Genomic DNA, 19,349 nt, shown 5'->3' with positions numbered 1-19,349 from the left:
CTCCCCGCTGACCCCGGCTCCCTCCCGAGGCTCCCCCTCAGCTTTCCCGCCAAACCACATTTCCCGTCGTGCCCCGCCGCGGACTCCATTTCCCATCCTGCGCCTCCGCGCCACCGCCCCCTCCCATTGGCTGCCAGGGGCGGGGCGGCCGGGCAGTGGACTACATCTCCCGGCGTGCAGCGCGGGGGAGCTGCGGGTGGGCCGCGGCCAATCAGAGGGGGTAGTGGCGCCGGGGGCGGGGCCCGGCGCCGGCAGCAGGGGGAGGCTGTTTAAAGTGGCGCTTTTGCGGCGCGCGAAGGGGATGGCGGCGCCGGCGGACTATCCCCCGTTCCAGCTGGGGAAGCCCCGCTTCCAGCAGGTACCGCCACCGGGCGGGGGGGCGGCGGGAGGAGGGGGGAGGACAGGGGTAGGGACCGGCGGCGGGAGCTGCCCCCCGCGGCGCGGCGCCGTTCCCCCACCCCCGCCCCCCCCGTGAGGAGAGACCCCCGCTCCTCTCCTCTCTCCCCGTCCCCCTCCCTCCTGGCGGCGCGATGATTGGTGCGCGGTGCAGGTCCCCCCCTGCCGTTGGGCCGCGGCGCTGTCACTCAGAGCCGCCGCCCCCCCGCCCCGCGGCGGCTCCCGCGGCGGGCGGCGATTGGCGCGTCCCGCCGTGCCCCTGTGGCTCGGGGCGGGAGCGCGGAGCCCCAAAACTCCAGGTTCGAGCCCCGCAGCCGCCGTTGAGGGCAGCGGGGTTGGGCGGGGGTCCTGAGGGCTAGGGCACGGCGCGGCCTCGTCGTTTCCCACTCTCCCCGTTGGTATGAGGGTTGGCCCTGCCCCAGCGGGGGTGGCGGCGAGCCCAAGGTTGCAGGGAGGTGAGGAGCTGCCCCGGGAGGGTGCAGGGCCTGCAGCGCTGGGCCCAGGGTGGGAGCGGTTCCTGAGGGATGTGGGTGGGTGTGGGAACCAGGGCCGCTCTGGAGTGGGCGCTTCAACTGCCACGCAATGGGCTGTCCGTGCTGCGGGCTCACCTGGCTGCTCAGCTGCCTCCGTGGGGTCAGGGCGGTGGCAGGGCAGGGGCCGATGGGGCCCAGAATGGCGTCGTGTGGGGTGCCTGAGGTGGCCGCTGAGGAAACGTGGTTTGGGACGAGGCGTGAGGTGAGGAAAGCGGCACCCGCGCAACAGAGCCACCCCATCCGTGGTACCCGATGGCAGGGAATGGTGAGGAAGGGCTGTGGCCCACGGCAGCTGTCCCCGGGTGAGGTGAGCAGGTCTGAGCAGCTCACCCCTGCTGCCGCCGTCCACAGCCTCCATTCTTAAGCTGCTGGCGGGGCCACTGCCATGGTGCGGCTGACAAAGGCCATGCTTCCTTGTTGTAGAGCCACGTCAGGCTTCCAATACGTCTGCCAAAGTTCATAAAACCTACCTCAGTCGCTCTTGAGCTGGGTAAGACCCCTCTGGAAAGGAATGAGCCATTGCAATTACCAAATCAAGAATGAGTAGCTGGAGTCTGCTTGTTAATAGGTGTGTGTTCCCCCCCCACTACTGGGGCAGTCTCCAAGGAGACTCTCTTCCCACCATCCACACCATTATTTGCCAACCATCTGACTTGCTAATTACAGTTCACAGAGCTTAGCTTGACCAAAGGCGCCCGTTTGGGTTGCTGAGAAATCCGGTTGCTGATTTCCCATGGTGGGGGCAGCTCCTGGGTGGTGGATCTACATGCCTTTTCCCCTCACTGCCTTGTCCCTGTTCGGGAGGTCATGTTCAGGAGGGAGACCTCCTCAGAGTGGTAGACCTGTAGCAGCAAGGAAGGGGTGACTTCCCCATGCGGGGAGCCTGCTCGTCTGCGTGATCTGAGGGATGCTCAGGCTGGGGAGACGAAGCTTTTTAATAAGGAGAGGAGGAGGAGGAGGAGACGCTACTCCCTCCTAGACACCACAGATGATTCGAGGCACACTTGGCAGTGAGTCAGGCACAGAATCGGTGCGTTCTGTTCATTAAGGAGCGACTGTCACTTGTAGCAACATTTAGAAAATGTTTCGAGGGGTATGGCAGGATGTTAATGATTGCGTGCGTGTTTGAGCCGAGATGTCCTCTCTCCTCGCTGCCACTCCTGGGAGATGAGCCGAGTGCGTTTCCACCACGGTCCAGATCTAGGGTGAAGGTTGCCCATCAGCAAAAGCGCCCTTGGGACTAGATGCTTCAGGGGTGCTTTGCCGGAGGGCCACACCAACCATTGGAAATCATTCCCCTTCTCTTCTTTGGTGTTTTTATTCCTTTCCTGTAAAATGGAGGTCCTGCAGGAGCCGTAGGATGGGTCGTGGTGCCAGTGTCCTGCCAGCTCTCGCCCTGCACTCCCCTGTTTTCTCCTGCTTCATCTGCCCATGTATGAAGCGCAGCTGCTGGACAGCCCAGTCTGGGATGCGGCAGCATTGTGGGGTCACAGAGCAAGAGAGACTCAAGTATTGCCAGGGCCAAGGGCCACCCGGCTGGATCCTGCTCTGGTTGGGATGTGGCACCTGCCCCATCAGCGCTGCAGCCATGTGCCCGCCCCCATCACACAACCTGGCAGAGCCGAGGTCCTTCATCTCTGGGTCAGTCAGTTATGGTCACTTATTTCCCGTCTTGACCTTGGTGTTTGCTACCAAACTTCAGTCTCCAGTGCTGGGGAGGAATGCCTACGTGACCCCAAGGGACTGGCGGACCTCAAACACCACAGTCCTTTTCTATCGGCTGTTCAGTGTGTTTCCCTGCAGCTCTCTGCCTTTCCTGTTCTTTTGGTGGCCTGTTGCAGGGTTTTATCTGTTTATAAGATCTCAGCTTTAGTGGTTCAGCTGACAAAGGATGCCTTATTTGTTTGGAAAGGATTAGTGACGCTTGGCGTGGTTATTCAAATTCTAGACATAGCCCTGTGTGATGACAGCATTTACTTTTCCTCTGAAACGCTGGCTGGGAGCAGGTCTGGAGCTATTTAAGTGGAGAGTTGACTAAAACTGGGGCTGGGAGAGATGCAAGGAGCTGTGCTAAGCATCTTTGTCCCTGTGGGGGAAAACAAGGAAAAGTTGTGTGTTAGGAACAAAAACCTTGGAGAGCAAACTCGGCTGCCTGGGGATTTGGTTCAGAGGAGACACAGTAGCTTCCTTCCCCCTGCTGTGACACAGAGCCTCAGGAAAGTGGCTGAGCAGAATTTAGGACGACAGGCAGGAGACGTCCATCCCTAGCACTGCCTCTGGAGATTATTAAATTCTCCTTTTCCCCTCCCTTATTGTGCAGTTCACTTGTTTTTCTTGATCTTTGGGCAAGTGGAGTTCTGTCGAGTCACCTTTTTTTTTTTTTTTCTTTCTGTGATGGAAAGAGCCTCTGCCTCCCAATGGAAGCGGGATATTTTTAGGTAAAAGAAGAAACGAGGACATTAGGCTTGAGAATGTATGATAAGAACTTTCTGAGATAAGAATTTTCTGACGAGTAGTTCTAATTTGTTAGGCATACTCCTGTGTTTGGTTTGGTTTGTTTTGTTGTGTTTTAAAAGGATTTTCTAAGTGCTCCCTCTTTTAAAGCCAAAGCACTAAATGCGTGTTCCTGGTGCTCTGGAGTCTCTGTCTGTAGTCTAGACATTTACCCTCGGCAAAATAAATGCTGCTCTTTTTTTTTCTTTTTTTCTTTTCTTTTTTTGTATCAGAAGAGCTGAGGAAGTGTTTCCAGCGAGGGTCTAAAGGTGTGCATGCAGCTGATTGCTAACTAGGGGTGTTAACTGCTGGAGAAAGACAGTGCCAGTTAAACTCTGGTGTTTTTATTGGGGTCAGCCCTCTAAAAAGTAACACAAGGTTGTCTCGGCTAGTGCAGGAGGACTGCAAGCACAGGAGAAACTGAACAAAAGGGGAGCTGACTTGCTTCCCAACTTAAGTCCAGGGTGGCCATCTCAACAAGCAGAACTTGTGATCATGCCTTGTCCTCTTTGCTAAGAAGGAAAGAATTTAAAAAAAAAAAAAAAAAAGAGGTAGAGATCTTAGATCCTTCAGGGGAAAGAGAGGGAAATAAAAGGGAATAAACCCAAATCAGAACCGTAAACATTTTTTATTCCTTGAACAGCTCAGTGTGTACATACAGTCGTGGAGTACATGATGTACTTAGGATGTTTTATTCTGTTGGCCAAACATGCCATTTCTATGACTGCGATATTAACAGCGTCATTAGAGATGTGCTGTTGTCAGAGCTTGACCTTGCAGATATTTTAAATGTTGGAACTCAGAAGTGTCTTATGCTAAAAATCATTATTTCCTGCTCTTTGTATACTTTAGTCTGGTAAGTTTAAAGCATAACCAGAGTTTATTACCCACCTTAGCAAAACCACGTGCCTCCTATGTCCAGGATAACCCTTGCAATAACGCACAGATAAAGATGCTCTTGGTTAGATATGCCTCTCAAGAGCTCAATGGCTTGCAGATTGCATACTGTAACTGCTGAAAGCCCTGGTCCAGGCAGTGGGAGGAACCAGAGCTGTATTGTAACGTTAACACAGAAGTTTCTCCTTGTGCTGCTCAGTGTAATTTATTTTCCACTTTTTTTAAAGTGAATGAAACTCATTCCTTCTAAAAGGCCCTCATTATAGAGAAGGGATTTTCTTAAAAGGCTGCAGAAGGATGTTTAAGGTTGGTTCATAACTGCTTTAATTCTTGTGTATGTGCAGGTCCGGTCCACCGTGTTCAAGCTGCTTGAGATAAGGTTGGCATATGCTAAATGGTGTTTGCTGTCGCCAAACGTGGCTTTCTCAGCCCTGAAGATGGGCTGACCCTGTTTATCCTGTGCAATCTATTGGGTCCTGCAAACACATGCTTAAAGATGAATTGCAGAGGAGATGCGGGAATACAGACACCTTTGAGTTTGATGTTTATCTGTTAACTTCACAGAACCTGCCAAAAAAGCCATCCGTTGGCTTCTTTACATCTCTATCAGCCAGGACTGGATTTTAGACAGGGAGTTTGATTGTTTGTGTCTTGTGCTGCAAGATATAAACCCATACTACTCCACGTAATGCCCGTGAAAGGTTTCCATGTCATGTCCCATCTGTGTTCATGAGAAAACCTGTCACTGCAGGTAACCGAAGTTACCGAGAAGCAGGAGCTATTCCTATACACACTCTTGACTTGTAAAGTCAAATTGAAAATATTGAAGGGCTAGGAGTCTGTAACTTGTAATGGGCTGGACTGCAAGTGTGCGTGCAGTTACACGGCTCTGGTGTCTGGCTGTACCTTGCCAGAGTCCCGCTGCTCAATGGCTTGAATTTTCTTAATTTTGTTTGGTTTAGCTTAAATCTCTTCCTAATTAATTTAAAGCTGATGTTAGCCTGTTTTTTTTTTTTTTATAGCTTGAAAAAAACCCCCCAAGTCCGCATGTCTTTTTCTCTGGCTTAATTAAATCCCTTTTAAAATCACACTGTAATTAAATTGGTAAAGTTGTGCATATCTCCTGTTCTTCCCAGGACTGCCCAGGATACAATTTTGAGGAATACTCGCCCTCTTCAAGGTGATAAACAAGTTCTTGTTCATAGTCACTTACCCATCTCTCGCTGCCCTTCTTCAAATTTCTGGAGCCTGTAAGGAGTAGTTTTCCTTCTAGTTCTTATCTCGGAGTCAGATGGATCTTGCATGGCCCGCAGCACAGCCACTTAAATGAGCTGGATCTGTAATGTACTCCTGTGGTCCCTATGAACTGCTGTGCCATGTAAGGGAATTAATATTCCCAGCCACTTTGCAGAACTTCATCTTGCTTGCAGGCTGGTGAGAACTGGTCCCAAAATAGCCACGATTAATCACAGGAAATTTGTGTTATTCAGTTTTTTTTCCCAGATAACTGTTTACTACAACAGATGTTACTGGAATAAAATGGCAAAAAAGACCACGGATGGATATTTAGGAGCTGAAGGTCAAACTTATGGGCGTCCTGCAAGCTCCATCCCTTGCATGACAGTCAGAGCTGGAAACGATCCTGTTGTTAAAAAGGAACCATCCTGAATCCTCACTTAAATCTGGGTTTGCTTGACTGCAGTGTGCCATAGGGCTGCCACTGTGCTGGTGCCTGGCTGTTCCTGTGCCCCAGGCCTTGATCCTCTCATCCCGTTCCCTTGTCCTAACAACTCTTGGTTTGCTGGAGGGATGCAAAGTTGGTGTGTCCAGTTGAAACCTTGGAGGGAGGCGGGAATACCTTTCTTTCCCCTTTCTAGACGATAACGGGCATGGAATGGTGGAGAAAGGATGGAGGAGAAAGGGTCAGAGAGAGGGTATGGGAAAAGAAAGCAGTTTGTGTATGATGTACAGCAAAAGACACGCTGGAACAGGGAATAACACTGTTTTAGTAATGAAATGGCATTTAAAAGGCAAATAAAGTCAAACTCCCTCTTCTTAGAATTTGTGGTAATGAATGAGCATGTGTTTGACAGGGCCTGGGACAAGGCAGTAGCTGGTGGGAGAAGGGCTGAGCAGTGCCTTGGCTGTCTGAGTTGCAGCAATAACAGTGCTCCGTTGCTGACAACCTTCAGAAAGTGGTTATCTAAGTATAAGGATTTGCAATGTGGACCATGGGGAAGTACTTGCTACAATGCCTGGTCTTTCCCTGCTTGTCCTGCACCCCATAAGTTTGCTTTAGCATCATTTTGCTGAGATGATTCTGTTACGTCCAAGAGCACTGGCTGCTTTGTGTATCCTAAAGCCTTCTAACAGCTTAAAAAGAAAGCAGTCATAGCCCAGGGAAGTAAATGCTTGTTAGCAATGGCAGAACTTCAAGCAGTTACAGAAGAAAAGCATAAAAACTAGAAACTGCAATATTCTGCTTCTCCTGAGGTCAGCCTCTTGTTTCCTGAGGCTGAGGATTTCAATGAGGCGTCTCTTTGCTGTAGAAAACCCGTTACGATGTGGCAGTGTCTGGTCTGATCTAGATCAACACCAAATTTTAAATAGCTTTTTTTGATAATAAAGAGAAAGTAATAAGAAAAATGTCTCTGTAACATGTTTCTGAATTTGTTTCTTCCAGTGGTTTTAAATTAGCTTCTTCATAGGGGCTACTGCTTTCGTCTTAGCAGAGCCAAAAGGTCCTGTAAGAAAACCGAGAAGGTCAAGTCAGTGCCTGCTCGATCACTTGGTTTTCTTTACCTGGTACTTTGGAGTGCAGCAAAGGCAACCAGTAATGTGCAATGGATTCATTTGGAGTTGGAAAATAATTTGGAAGTTGAATGTATTTTAAGATGAAATAATTTTGTTATGATTTTATTTATTTATTTTCCTTCACTCTTATTCACAGTTAAACGCGATACTCCCGTCACATAAAACACAGCAGTGCTCAGTGAAGTCTGAGTGCAAGTGAGGAGTGAAAAATATCAGTATGTAAATGAAAGTAAATGTGTTCGGGGTGTCTCTGGGTTGAGACAACCCTGCGGGAACCAATTTTTTTAGTTCGTTAGAGCCAAAGAAGTCCCTTTTGAAGGCTTCTTGTTTGTGGTCAGTCTGCAAAACAGTCTGTTGCATTTTGGCTATTGATTTCCTACTTACCCTGTAGAAACTTGGTATTTGCAGGAAAGTATTTGACTTGTGATTGAAGAGCAAAATCCTGATCTGTTCTGTGAGTTTGGTCTTGTGGTTATGTTCACGAAGGTGTCTTGAGTTGCAGTTAAGGTGCAACAGTTGGATCTGATTTAATTTGCCTCTAAATTTCTGAATTATTAGGATTTGGGGGTTTTTCCCCTTTTGTTTTGCATGCACCTCGGTGAAAACAAATACCACTTTCTAATTAAAAAAAAATTCTGATGGCTTCTAGTCAGGAGACTAAACCTGGGAAGCAGGAACTGACCTGGATGACGGAAAGGCAACCATCATTGAGTGGCAGTGAAGCGGCTTTCCATACTGATCTGAAAAGGAAAACTGTAAAATCTCATGGCTGGACAGCAGTAAAAACAACGGATATTTTGTGCTCAGGGGCTGTACAATTGTTGTAAATACACTGCTGCTTAGGAGGGCTGAGCAGTGAAACAGGCAGTGATGGTATTTGGATGCACCTTCAAGAAGACAACTTTGGTCTTGGTTTGAATTTGGTTCCATTTTATATGGTTCTCAGAGAGACCACAGAAAGAGCGCTTTTGTTGTGGAAAAATGAGGTTCTCATTCATCAGAGTTTAAAAAAAAAAACAAACAAAACTTGTTCAAACTTATACTCCTCTACTTTTTTGTCTGTTTTTTTTCTCGAAACAAGGCACAGCACCATGAATTGACTGAGATATTTTAGGTTTAGAACTGGGGACTTCCACCCATCCCACTCTGCCACTCATCTCTCTTTGATGTTGCTCTCCTCTGTCCAAGGCTGAGCTTTATTTGCTTCTTTTCCCCTGGGTTCGTTGATTGCAAGCGAGCCCAGCTTGCATGCGCATGAAGGGGAGAAGCGGGATGGGGAAAGTGCTTCTTTACCAATTAGAATTTATTTTTTTTTCCAGTTGCTTGATTAACAGAGCTGCTCTTTTAAAAATCTTGGCCTGGATGTGGGAGTGAGTGAGGTTTAATGCAGTTGCCTCGTTTGAAGAAACTTGGACTCGAAGCAGCAGAGCGAGAAGTTTGTTAATGGCTTGTCTTCTGCTGCGTTGTCCTGCTGTGGTGATGAGGGATGTTGAGCTGACCTGTGAGCTGATCAGGAAGTGTTAAAGTATAACTCACTGCCATGGGACTGCGTCTATTCCTGTTTCTTGGAATCTGGGAAAGAAAGCAGCCAGGCCGTGACAGAGATTGAGCCTCAGGGTGGCAATAGCCCTTCTGCTGGAAAGATTAGTTGGTGGTTGAGCACCAGAATCCTCTTTGTGGAAGACTTTTAAGAGTGTTTTTTCACTTCCAGGTGCCTCATAAGAGCAACAGGAAAAAGCACGTTTATGTAATTGCATTTTACTCATGGTAATGCAAAAAGAAATTGGAAACCACGGCCGATGAGTTGGGTCTTGCTGCCTGCTTTAGAGCAGAGAGGATGGACTCAAGCTCAGGTCTTCCTGCCTGGCCTCTTTGTGCATCCCTGATGGTCAGAGATATTCTTGAGAACTGGCTTCTGCCTGCCTTGTGTTTCAGCCTAGCGAAGAAGTACATGTGTGTTCCCATTGTCCTTTCTTTGGCGTAACAGTAGCAAGAGGGTAATTTTTTTTTTTTTTTTTGAAGTGGTGATGAAAGAAGCAAGCACTGAAATAGTCCTCTCTGCTGGCAGACAAGCAGTTGGCCCTAGGTGATCTTGCACCATGAAGTGCCTTATGGTATCTGAGAAACGGATGCTCTGGCCGTCATCTCCTAGCAAGCCCATAGCACTGTGCCAGCTGCTTGTCTCCGTGTTTGCTTCCTAGCCTAGCCCGTATATTCAGAATTATTTTAAGCAATTTTGTTTCTTGGAGAAAGCCTTCAGAAAGCCCCAAGACTTTTTCATACAGATCTTTTAAGTTTCATGAGGCTGAAAAACCACTTCTTCCCGTACTAGGTTGCAGCATTTCTGGTTGGTTTCATGTATATTTGTCCCTAAAGATCGGAATGTTGGCCATAAGCATTTGAAAGAATGGTCAGCAGCTCTGCATGGTAGAATTGGCTTTTTTTATTTTTATTTTTTTGCTCTGGACCTTACTGTGCAGTTCCATGGGAGCCTGAGTCAGGGCTGTTGTCCTGACCGCACGCGAATGGTCCGGCCCTTGCCTTGGGGCTTGTCTGACCACAGAAGAAACAGGTTCAGGCAACACCACCACCTGAAAATTAAACCCTCATTTAAGGTTTAGGCTTTTGGCACTCTTAGCTCCCCGATCAGACGGTTGCAGCATTGGGTGAGTGTCAGTGCTGGCACAGGGCAGGAGAGGAGGAGTGGGTGTGGGAACGGGATTGCAGCAGGATGGGTTTGAGCTGCTGAATCGTGTCCTTGGCTGGGTGTCGCTGAGGTTGCACCAGACAAGGATCACAGCAGGAGACCAGCACTGTATTTGAGCCAAACAATGACCCTGGGCTATGAGACTGGCTTCCTGAGAGCCTCTGCAGCTTTGCAAATTTAAATCTGTACTTCTAAAATAACATGTACAACATGCAAATTTTAACTTATGGTCTCATTCCCTCCTCCTTGTGCTTTGTACTGTCATTTGTACCTATGTAAAGTGGGTGTAAAATACTGATGTTCTATTTAATATTGTTTTTCTCACTGTGAAATACATATCACCACAATAAAGGCAGTGGAGAAGTTGAGGCCACTTAAATTTAAAAATCCTCCCCTTCTGTTCTTGTTTAAACCATGTACTTACAACTGCTCTGAATTCTCTTAACTGCTGTTTGGCGTTGAGCGAGTGCAGAAGGATGGGCAGTGGGAGAGGGATGGTGGTACGTGGGAGCGCTTAGGATAACGTGACGAGGGACCAAGTGAGTCATGTGTTAGTCATGTCACTCCCTGCACCACTGGCAAGCATCGGGCAGTAGTGATGTGGAGGACAGTGGCATCTGCAGAGATCTTTATGTTGGAAATAAAAGTAAGGCAGCAAAATGTCAAGCTCGCAAAAGCTAGAAAGTACCAGAATTAGTGTTAATTAAATCAATGCTAATTAAAAACCACTGGGCTCTTTTTCTGAAGTTATGTGAAGCTATTTTGTTTAGTTGTGGGTTTTTCTTTTTTTAGTGCAGAACATGGAAAAATAACAGCAGAGAGTCTTGTAAGCAGCTGAGAACGGGGTGTTGCAACGTGAGGTGGTGGACAGCAGTGTTGCTGGAAACTGCCATTAGAGAGGGATTTCTGCCTGAATAAGTAGGCAGTATTATTGGTATTTCTCTGTGCTCTATGGATTCAGCAGAGAAGAACCAGCATGTTTCATAAAATTATGCCAGGCTGTGATTAAATGCCATTCTCGCTGCTTTATCCGTATTCCAGTCCTTTATTTATAGCACGCTTTTGCATTACAAACGCAACAAGAGATTTGCCTGCAAGTGGCTGCAGAGCACCCAGGGTAAAAGGGTCCCAACAGTCAAGAGCACCTGGAGGTCCGTGACCTGTGTCCTTTCTGCATCCGTGATGGGCTGCAAATTCCTGGTACAAATTCTGCAGGGGAGAAGCCCTGGGAGAAAGCAGCCGCTGGATCAGGCTGCCCCATGTCCATTTGGCCTTGCCAATGTCCACATAGTAATTTAGGTTGCACTAAGGCAGCTCTGGCACTCGGCCTACATCTGCATCCTCATAAAAGAATGCAGGCTGATGTTTGAGTGATGATGTACGTGTATCCTGAGTGCTCCTAATATACCAATATTTCATGGTCCGGTGCCTTGAGCTTGCCTAAATTCTTTTTTTTTTCTTTTTTTTTTTTTTCTCCCCTAAATACTGAGTCAAAACAGCTCTCCTTTCCTTTGGAGCTGCCCATGATCTTTCCAGCCTATTTCACAGGCACCTTCCCCTTTTTCAGACTCTGTTCCCGGCTCTCTGGATCCCTTTCTGGTCCTTCACACACTTTTACTGCTCCCAATGAAGGCATCTTCACCAGCTTTTGCACAGCATTATGCCTATGAGTGCACATCTAGATTGGATTTTTCCAAATGTGCAACTAAGAACAAGCCCAAACCATAAAGTTACGGTTTCTTTTACGTATGTTAAGGTTCACAGTCCATCTTCTGCTCTGTGATTGTGTAGGGACTGGCATGACGAAACCCAGCCCTAGTTTAGTGCCTGGACAATTCTGCAGTAAATGTAAGACATAAAACTGGGTTTGTGCTTAGTCTTATCTTTTCCCTTTCTCATTCTTCCCATCAAGGAGAAAACTATCTGATCCCTTGTTGAGCCTTTAAACTCTTTTTAGAGCATTTGAAAATACAATTTACATACCTTCTTCTCCAGCAGTGTAGGGGTCCAGGAGTTTCTTCACACTAGTCTCTCCCCCAAGTCAGGGACCCTGTGGTGCTGCTGGTCCCACGAGATGGGTGCTAGTGGGAATGAGGATGAGCAACAGAGGGACGGTGTTAAAGATATTGCAGGGTGGGAATTCCTTTGACAGCATCGCTCAGTGTGGGAGGTCTGTCGCGACACTGTTAGGTTTTTGTGGCCTGAGACATCTCCCAGGAGTCCCATAGGTAGGGTTAAGCAAGCAATATGTCTTTTTTGGCAAAAAGTAAAGGATATTTTAGCAGTTTCATAGCATCCCTTTATTAAAGCATCTATATTGGTATCCTGTTAATAGCAATGCTGCTGTTAGCAGGGTCCTTTCAGACTTTCAATCACAAATTACCAGTGAAAAGCTTCTATATTATTTCTTTTTAGTTGATACTTAGTTCTGCAGAGGAAATAAAACCTTTCTCTGCAGCAGGTGAAAGGCAATTTCTAACTGAACACATTTTGTTTTTTTTTTCCTGTCTTCCAGACTTCATTTTATGGCAGATTCAGACACTTCTTGGACATCATTGATCCGCGCACTCTCTTTGTTACTGAGGTAATGTATACGCGCCTTGTTTTTGGAAAGTAATGTTTATTAGACAGGTTTGGATTAAAAACAATTTCTTCTGTGAACAGCAGAAGTAACGAAGCCAGGTTTCCAGTGGATTTGTGTCTCACAGTTGATTGATTGCCCAACTGAGCTTTGTTAAATCCGTAGCAGAAACTTGCTCGTTATTAGACATCAGTGAATCCACACCTGTCAGTCTTGCATCTCCCTCTAGTAATTGGTGAGACCCTGAACTGGTTTCAGTCAAGCTTGCCAGTGATGCCGCCTTCTCAGAAGGAAAACTCCTGCAAGAAAAAAAAAAAAGTGGGTAGAGTAGATAAGAGAGCGAATATTAATGCTTTATGGAGGCGATGAGCTGCAGTATGAGCTGGGTGGGCTTGCACTGCAGTTTTTCAGTGGCTGCACTCAAGAAGACCTTCTCTGAGCAAGGTGTTATAGTTTTTCCTTAGTTATTACCCTGTTTGTAACAGACTTTTGGGTTTCTGGCCCTTTTATGTTCCATTTAGTGTTGCCTGGCATTACTACATTTCCCTGTTTCATAAAATACTGAGCTAACAGTTGTGGGGAATCCTTTAGAAGAAATATTTCTACTGTTGGTCTTTAATTCTGCCTGTTGGCCGGCAAACTTAAGATTTTGCTTTCAGTGAAGGGCAGCTGCCTTTTCCTTTTTCTTTTTTCTTTGACGTTTTTAATTTTTTTTTAAGGTGGAGTAGCGCAAGATGACAATATATGTGCAAACAATTCTGAAAACACAGGGAGCTGAACTGCTCACTGTAGCTAGTGGTGAGCTGAGTCCGGTTCCTTACACACTGTGATGTCAGGGGGAAAAAAAAGTCCCAACGCAACTTTAAATAATCTTTTCCTTCTAAATCAACTAGCTTTTTTCAAACACATAGGCTAAGATGTATCATGTCATTCATTTTGAGTACCTTTTGTATGTGTGCCCAAGAGAACCGCAGAAAATAAAGCAGCTGCTCTTACACCATCACATTGAAGATTATACTTTCCCTTGTAAAAGCACAGGGTCACATCAAGTTTGAGATAATTTTCAAAAGCCACCAACCCTGCTGTGGAGCTTATGTAGCTGGAGATGTAACCTGCTAGCAAAAGAACGTCACAATTCCAAAGAGATTGTTAGCCATCATTCTGTCATGATAAAAGGGAATGAAAATCACAATATTACCTGAGCATACAATGCACTTTGCAGATGCTAAAGCTGCCCTTTAAAGAGGATGTAAGCACGTATGCGGGAATAAAAACAATAGTGCCCATTAAAGGCTTGGTGCTGCTCTTACCTTAGCAGAGATTTAGTGTTAAGTGCAACACAATGCGCATTGGAGTGTGTTTGACAGTGTGGGGAATCCTCTGGTGTGCAGTTGTGGTGATGCAGAGACTGTGATACGTGGCTTGTGAGATCTCTTTATATATTTTCATAATTTTGATTCTGAAATTCATAAATGGATGTAAAGGGCCTTCTAGTACCTAATGATAATTTTTGGAGGGAAGGAGAAGATGCTTTGCATGCAAAAGAGAATGGGAAGTTGGAGAAGGGAGACTGTCTTTGCCTGTTTTTGTCATGCACTGGGAATGCTAATTAAAAGCCTGAGGATGGTGAGGAAGCTGAGGCTCAGAAATACATGGATCCAGACAGGCACTGAAACACCAGACTAATTTGCAGTAGAAAGTTTTGCAGAGTTGATATTTGGTAGATTTCAATAAGTGTGTGCTTTCCAGCCTACTGCTCTGGGGCATGATGTCTGGGACAGGATTTGCTCGGGATATTTGAAGATAAACACAGGTCCTGGGCTCCAGGCAGCTGGACCAGGAGGTCCTGAGTTGAGGTCACTTGGAAGAGAACTTCTGGTAGGACAAAAGAAACAGGTGAATCTGCTCATCTTTTGGGTGGATTTTGTTATGTCTCAGCTTGTTTTGTTTTCCTCTTTTTGGAGAAAAATTCTGTTGGGTGGATCCATCCAGTTCTGTTTATTTGAAATTTCTCTTCCTTTGGAAAGTTTCCATGTTCTAATAATAATCCTCACCTTTCTCAAATCTCCATTGAAGCCTATAGCGTGTGCATATATGTAGTTTGTTTTTTTTAAGCTGGGTGACCCACTGTGCGTAGTGCAAGACCAAACTATTGGGTTTTACAGTGGCATTAATACAGAACAAAGACAGACTTCTCAAACTTACTTCTTGCGTATCTCCAAAGTGGGGGGATATGAGTGAATTTGAGTTAGTGATTCTACTTTTTGCAGTTACAAAACAGATTTAAAGAGAGTGCACTGTGTTCACATTTGGGATGGGGCAAGCACTTTCGCACTATGGTTATGGTAGTATAATGAAACAATTTAAATTGAGCACTATAATTCAGTCTGGTTCCGCTGTGTACCCAAAACCTGTAATTCCGTTTATCCATTTTGGTACCTCCAGCAGCAAGCAGTTCTGGTTGCAGAACAGCTATTTTAGGTTCCTGAAAGGCTCACTTTTTCCCTCCTTTGTGAATTTCTTTTACTCTCTAAAGAGCTGGATCTCTTCTACCCTTGAGGGCAATTATCTTGTTTGTCATCTCCATTGCATATAGAGGGTGTTTAGACTCTTGGGTAAGCTACCTATGAATTGGGTGCCTGCTCTGAACTTTGAGATGATCCCTCCTGTGGCTCAGCCACATGCTTTTCTACCTTCCCGTTGTCCCCTTTTCAAATTATTAGAAGTTTTTTGAAGAGGTTGATAAGGTTGAGGGTACAGAGTGGTCAGCTGTTGTAACTTAATTTTTCCAGACACGTTTTGACAAGATTCTTTGAAGAAGGTGAGACCTAGGGGAAATAGAGCAAAATCAGTGTGGCCCATTTTTACCCTGGAGACAGCTGTCAAGATCCGAGTGCCTTAATCAATTCTGGACCCCAAACTGAACCTCAACAAAAAAGGGAGGTTTGGTGTCCTTCTCTGGGGTCTAATAAGCATAGGTCTGAAGTTCATGGTCTTCAGGAACAGCTCGGTGGCTGTCCAGGGAAGGAAATGCCCTCCATCCATTTTCTTTGGGAGTTTGAATTATATGATATCAATGCTTCAGTAAACGTTCTGCTGTGCATTTTGTGAGGTCTACGTGAGCTCTCTTTCCCTTGAGAAGTCTCGTGGCAGAACAGATATGAACATTTGGGGTCATAGGAAACACTTCTCAGAGTACAAAAGCTGCTTTGTTGATTTACCTACTTGCTGTGCTCTATGTGTCTGATCTTGAGCTTTAAAATACTTCGTATATACATGTAACTAAAGGCTGTTTGGTTTCATTTGATAATTTAGGTGGCAAATCAAGATCTAGAAAGGGTTCGATGAGAAAGCAGCCGTTTACGGAGAGCTCCTTCCCGCTGACAGATGGCTGCATCCTTCAGGCCTGGGGTTCTCGGGGAACAAATAAATTGCTGCTTGTCTTGGAGGAGGTCTCTAGCAAATGAAAAAAAAAAAGTAGATAAATGAGTCTCTAATGAGAATGGAGGTTAATCGCATGGAAAATGTAATATTTTTTTTTTTCTACATCCTTTTTTTTTTTTTAATTCCTGTGTGTTACATCATTGCATCCTACTGGTGGTTGTGTTTTGAGGAAGGATGAAGTGATCCCTCTGAGTGGGGGAAACCAAGCACAGTGATATCAAGTATAATTAGTCTCAGTGACAGTCCTCTCTTACTCATTTATTTTTTTCAATAAAGCAAATTCTCAACATAATTAAAAACTTCCTTGTCTTTTAGAGGTTCTTAAGCATTAATCCTCAAGGGATGTGTACTGAGTACTGGATTATGTTGTAGCCATACTTTGCAGTCTGTGATCTCTCAAAAAGAAAGCACATGCTTGCCTAAGGCACGTGTCGGGGTAGTTGGAAGCCAGTTGCTCCAGTTTTATCTTTAGTGGGTTCTGGTAGAATAATTATCTGTATCAAACTTCCCTACCGATTTTACTTTCTTTCTGAGTGCATAAGGTATTGAAACAAGGCACTGACCTTGTGTCAATATTGCATGTAACCTCTAAGAGCAGGTTTTCATCTGTGCTAATTCATATAATTACTGGCCTTATAATGAAATAAATTTTTTTGGCAGCTGCAAATTTGCAAACTTTTCCAGTAAGCAGGAAATGTGTCATTTCAGAGGTCAAGCCCGACAAGTCCTGTCGCTGAGACCATGAGAAACGTCTCAGTGAGTGTAATGCCTGTTTTCAAAATGTGTGAGGTTAAAATGATTGGAATAATACTTTTAATTGCTCTGTAATTAAGGTCCATTGGGAGAAGCAGTAGGGACCAGCAGATATTTTTATAAGGCTAACTTATCCCATCTGACATTAGCCTGGACAGACTGTTAACGCTCTGTGGGAAGCTCTTCATAGAGAAAGCGGTGGATCTGAAAATAATTCAAAGCAAAAGTGAAATAAGAATTGAACTGAGCTCAGAGGGGCTGTGTGTTATCTGCTTTTCCTTTATCTCATTGTTCAAAGCATAAATCTACAGAGCGCTGAGCATCTTGCATTCCCATATTTGGGTTTAAAATGGAAGCAGGATTAGATGTATGTTATTTATATGAACGATACCTTCTTACTCAGCAGATTGACTGTCTGTGTTTATTCAGTGTCACATCTGCTGGCTCTACTTGAACAAAAAGTTTCTGGCTCCTGTTGTCTGTCACTGCAGATCCAATACAATAGGGCCAGCTGGAGTCAAGTCTGCCGTATGTATCATCCGTAGAGTAGTGAGACAAAATCGGAAACTGTTGAGTTGCTGATGGCAGAGCACAGCTGGATTTCTGTATCCCACATCAAATTTGTGGTGCTGGTGGCCAGAAGGCTCTTGCTTTGGATCACATGCCATTAAGTCATCATTAGTCTGAACCTGAAACCGGTGAAACTCACAGGCATGCAGCAGATCATCACTGCGCTGACACAGCCTCGAAACCACGATAGAAGCCCTGTATGAGCAGAGTGAGATGCAAACTGTTCTAGCGTGGAACAGTGGATTTTCTCTTAAAAAAGCATGTCCCATCAGTGGATTTTCTCTTAAAAGCCTTGAACGCAAAACTTGACTCTTTTTCTGTTGATTCTGTAACAGTAATGTTGTAGTGCTACTACCATAATGGCTGTTATTACGGTCTGTATGTGCACATATGGGTTTCTGGAGGCAGTTCTAAGCCATGCGTATGCATCAGTTGAGATCCAACAGAAGACAAGGCACAGATCTTCGAGGCAGAAACACTGTGCCCTTGAGCAAGGAGGACAAGGTGAAAAATCAGTACAAGATCTCACGTGCTCCGAGGAGGTGTCTGATGCACATACATGTTTGTAGTTATGTATGGGACCCGACACAGTTGTGCTCTATCCTGCCAGAATGCTGGAGTGATGGCCATAAGGGACTTGGGCGCCAATGAAGGATTCCTGGAAGTAGCCATCAGCTCAGTGTGGCGCAGGCTACTGTTCTGGTGGTGTCTCTGGTGTTGTTCTTTCTCCCCCTTTTTTTGTCATGCCAAACTAAGCCCTTGATAATGTGGTCCTTCAGCTTTCGACAAAGAGTGAAACACGCTGCTGATGTAGTCCTGCAAGTGTACTCCAGGGAATGACCTTCTGAGTCAATGACTCTGGCCTGAGTCAGGGCAGAACAGATTACATTACCTCTTTGCACTAAAACCCATGGGTTAAATCTAAGCCAGTTCAGCCAAACTCAGTCAGGTACTGGTTTCTGGCCATGCAGCCAGCTGATGTGGCTTGTACCATGCAGCTGAGCACTCTTCCTTTACAAAAGGTGCCTACTGGCAGCTGTCCTGGCCCATGGTAACTCCCAAACTGTGTCTGGGAATCACTTGGCAGAGGACTGGATGGTCTGAATCAAAACTATGCCTCAGATCATGCTGATGCAGGCTCATGCCCAGGCTCCAACTTGTTTAGTAGCAGAGCCATAACCATAAAACCCAGGCTCACCCAGTGGTAGCCCATTGCATACCTCTCATGGGCTTAGTGAACTGAGCTGCAGTTCAAAAACTGGGTGTTTTCCAGCAGTGTTCAGCACGAGGCAACGATTGAGCCTTTCTCCAAAGATTTCTTATTGTTGGGTCGTGTTTCCCAGGTGGATGTGGCTTAGGCTGCTGTGGTGGAGCACCAAGAATGGAGTTTGTGCTTCTGAGTCGCTGAGCACGGTAGATCCCTGGCACTGCTTCTGGGCTTAGGTTTGTAAGAACATCCTCCGGGTGCAGATGGTCTGTCTAGCACCCTGTTGTGAGAGCTGAGACCCCATCATCCACCACTAGAAGTGCTCTAGTTTTTATGAGAAAAGGGGTATGAAAGAAATTGTACATACTAGTAAAAGCTGTGGTTGCATTTTTTTTAGGTGATGCTGTAAAAACTCAAGTGACACTTCTTCCTACAGATAGCAGTAGAGAAATCAAGCAACAATAAATATTGAATCAGTAGCACAACCTTGTAGACAGACCTCTTTTTTCCCTGTTAAAATGGAAATGAAGTGTAATCTTAGACATTATCGACTATCATAATAATGCTGTATCGTGCTAAAAGCCGTGGAGTGGAGCTGGTTGGCATTTGGAGTTGTTGCACACTGTGAAGTTACTTCCTATTTTTTGGAGGCTCTGGTTAAAAGAGCGTGCTTGACTTTTCTAGAAGGGATAAAAGGCAACTGTGTACTTTCACTAATGAAATTTTGAGGCTGCGGGTCATTGGTTAAAACTACCTGAACACCTCCAAGCCATGTGAAAGGTGTCTTCTTAATGTGGTCCTTAAGTTTAACACTTTTGTTCGCTCTCTGTATCGCTCTTTTGTCAACCTTGGGAGCCATCAGCAGCATTGGTCTAGGACTCTTTTCTTTGAGAAAGTTCCTCTCTCTCCCCATGGCGCTGAAAGAGGAAATTCATGAAGACTGCAATTTTAAAA

The 19,349-nt window shown here is 45.7% G+C and overlaps 1 protein-coding gene across 3 annotated transcripts in view; it reads left to right on the top strand.

The window, feature by feature from the left end:
- The first annotated feature begins 226 nt into the window (after positions 1-226).
- Positions 227-19,349, top strand: part of SFXN5 (sideroflexin 5) — a 100,675-nt gene continuing 81,552 nt past the window's right edge. The window contains exons 1-2 of one of the 3 annotated variants that reach the window (XM_063336225.1): positions 227-358; positions 12,356-12,424. In XM_063336225.1, coding sequence (XP_063192295.1) covers positions 302-358; positions 12,356-12,424 — 126 coding nt within the window. In that variant the 5' untranslated portion in view covers positions 227-301. Of the gene's footprint in view, positions 359-633; positions 696-729; positions 852-12,355; positions 12,425-19,349 lie in introns of those variants that run through there. The other 2 variants (XM_063336227.1, XM_063336226.1) reach the window with 2 other exon arrangements.

Source organism: Chroicocephalus ridibundus, chromosome 5 (genome assembly GCF_963924245.1).
Source record: "Chroicocephalus ridibundus chromosome 5, bChrRid1.1, whole genome shotgun sequence".
Taxonomy (NCBI): domain Eukaryota; kingdom Metazoa; phylum Chordata; class Aves; order Charadriiformes; family Laridae; genus Chroicocephalus; species Chroicocephalus ridibundus.
This window is presented reverse-complemented; position numbering and strand designations above follow the sequence as displayed.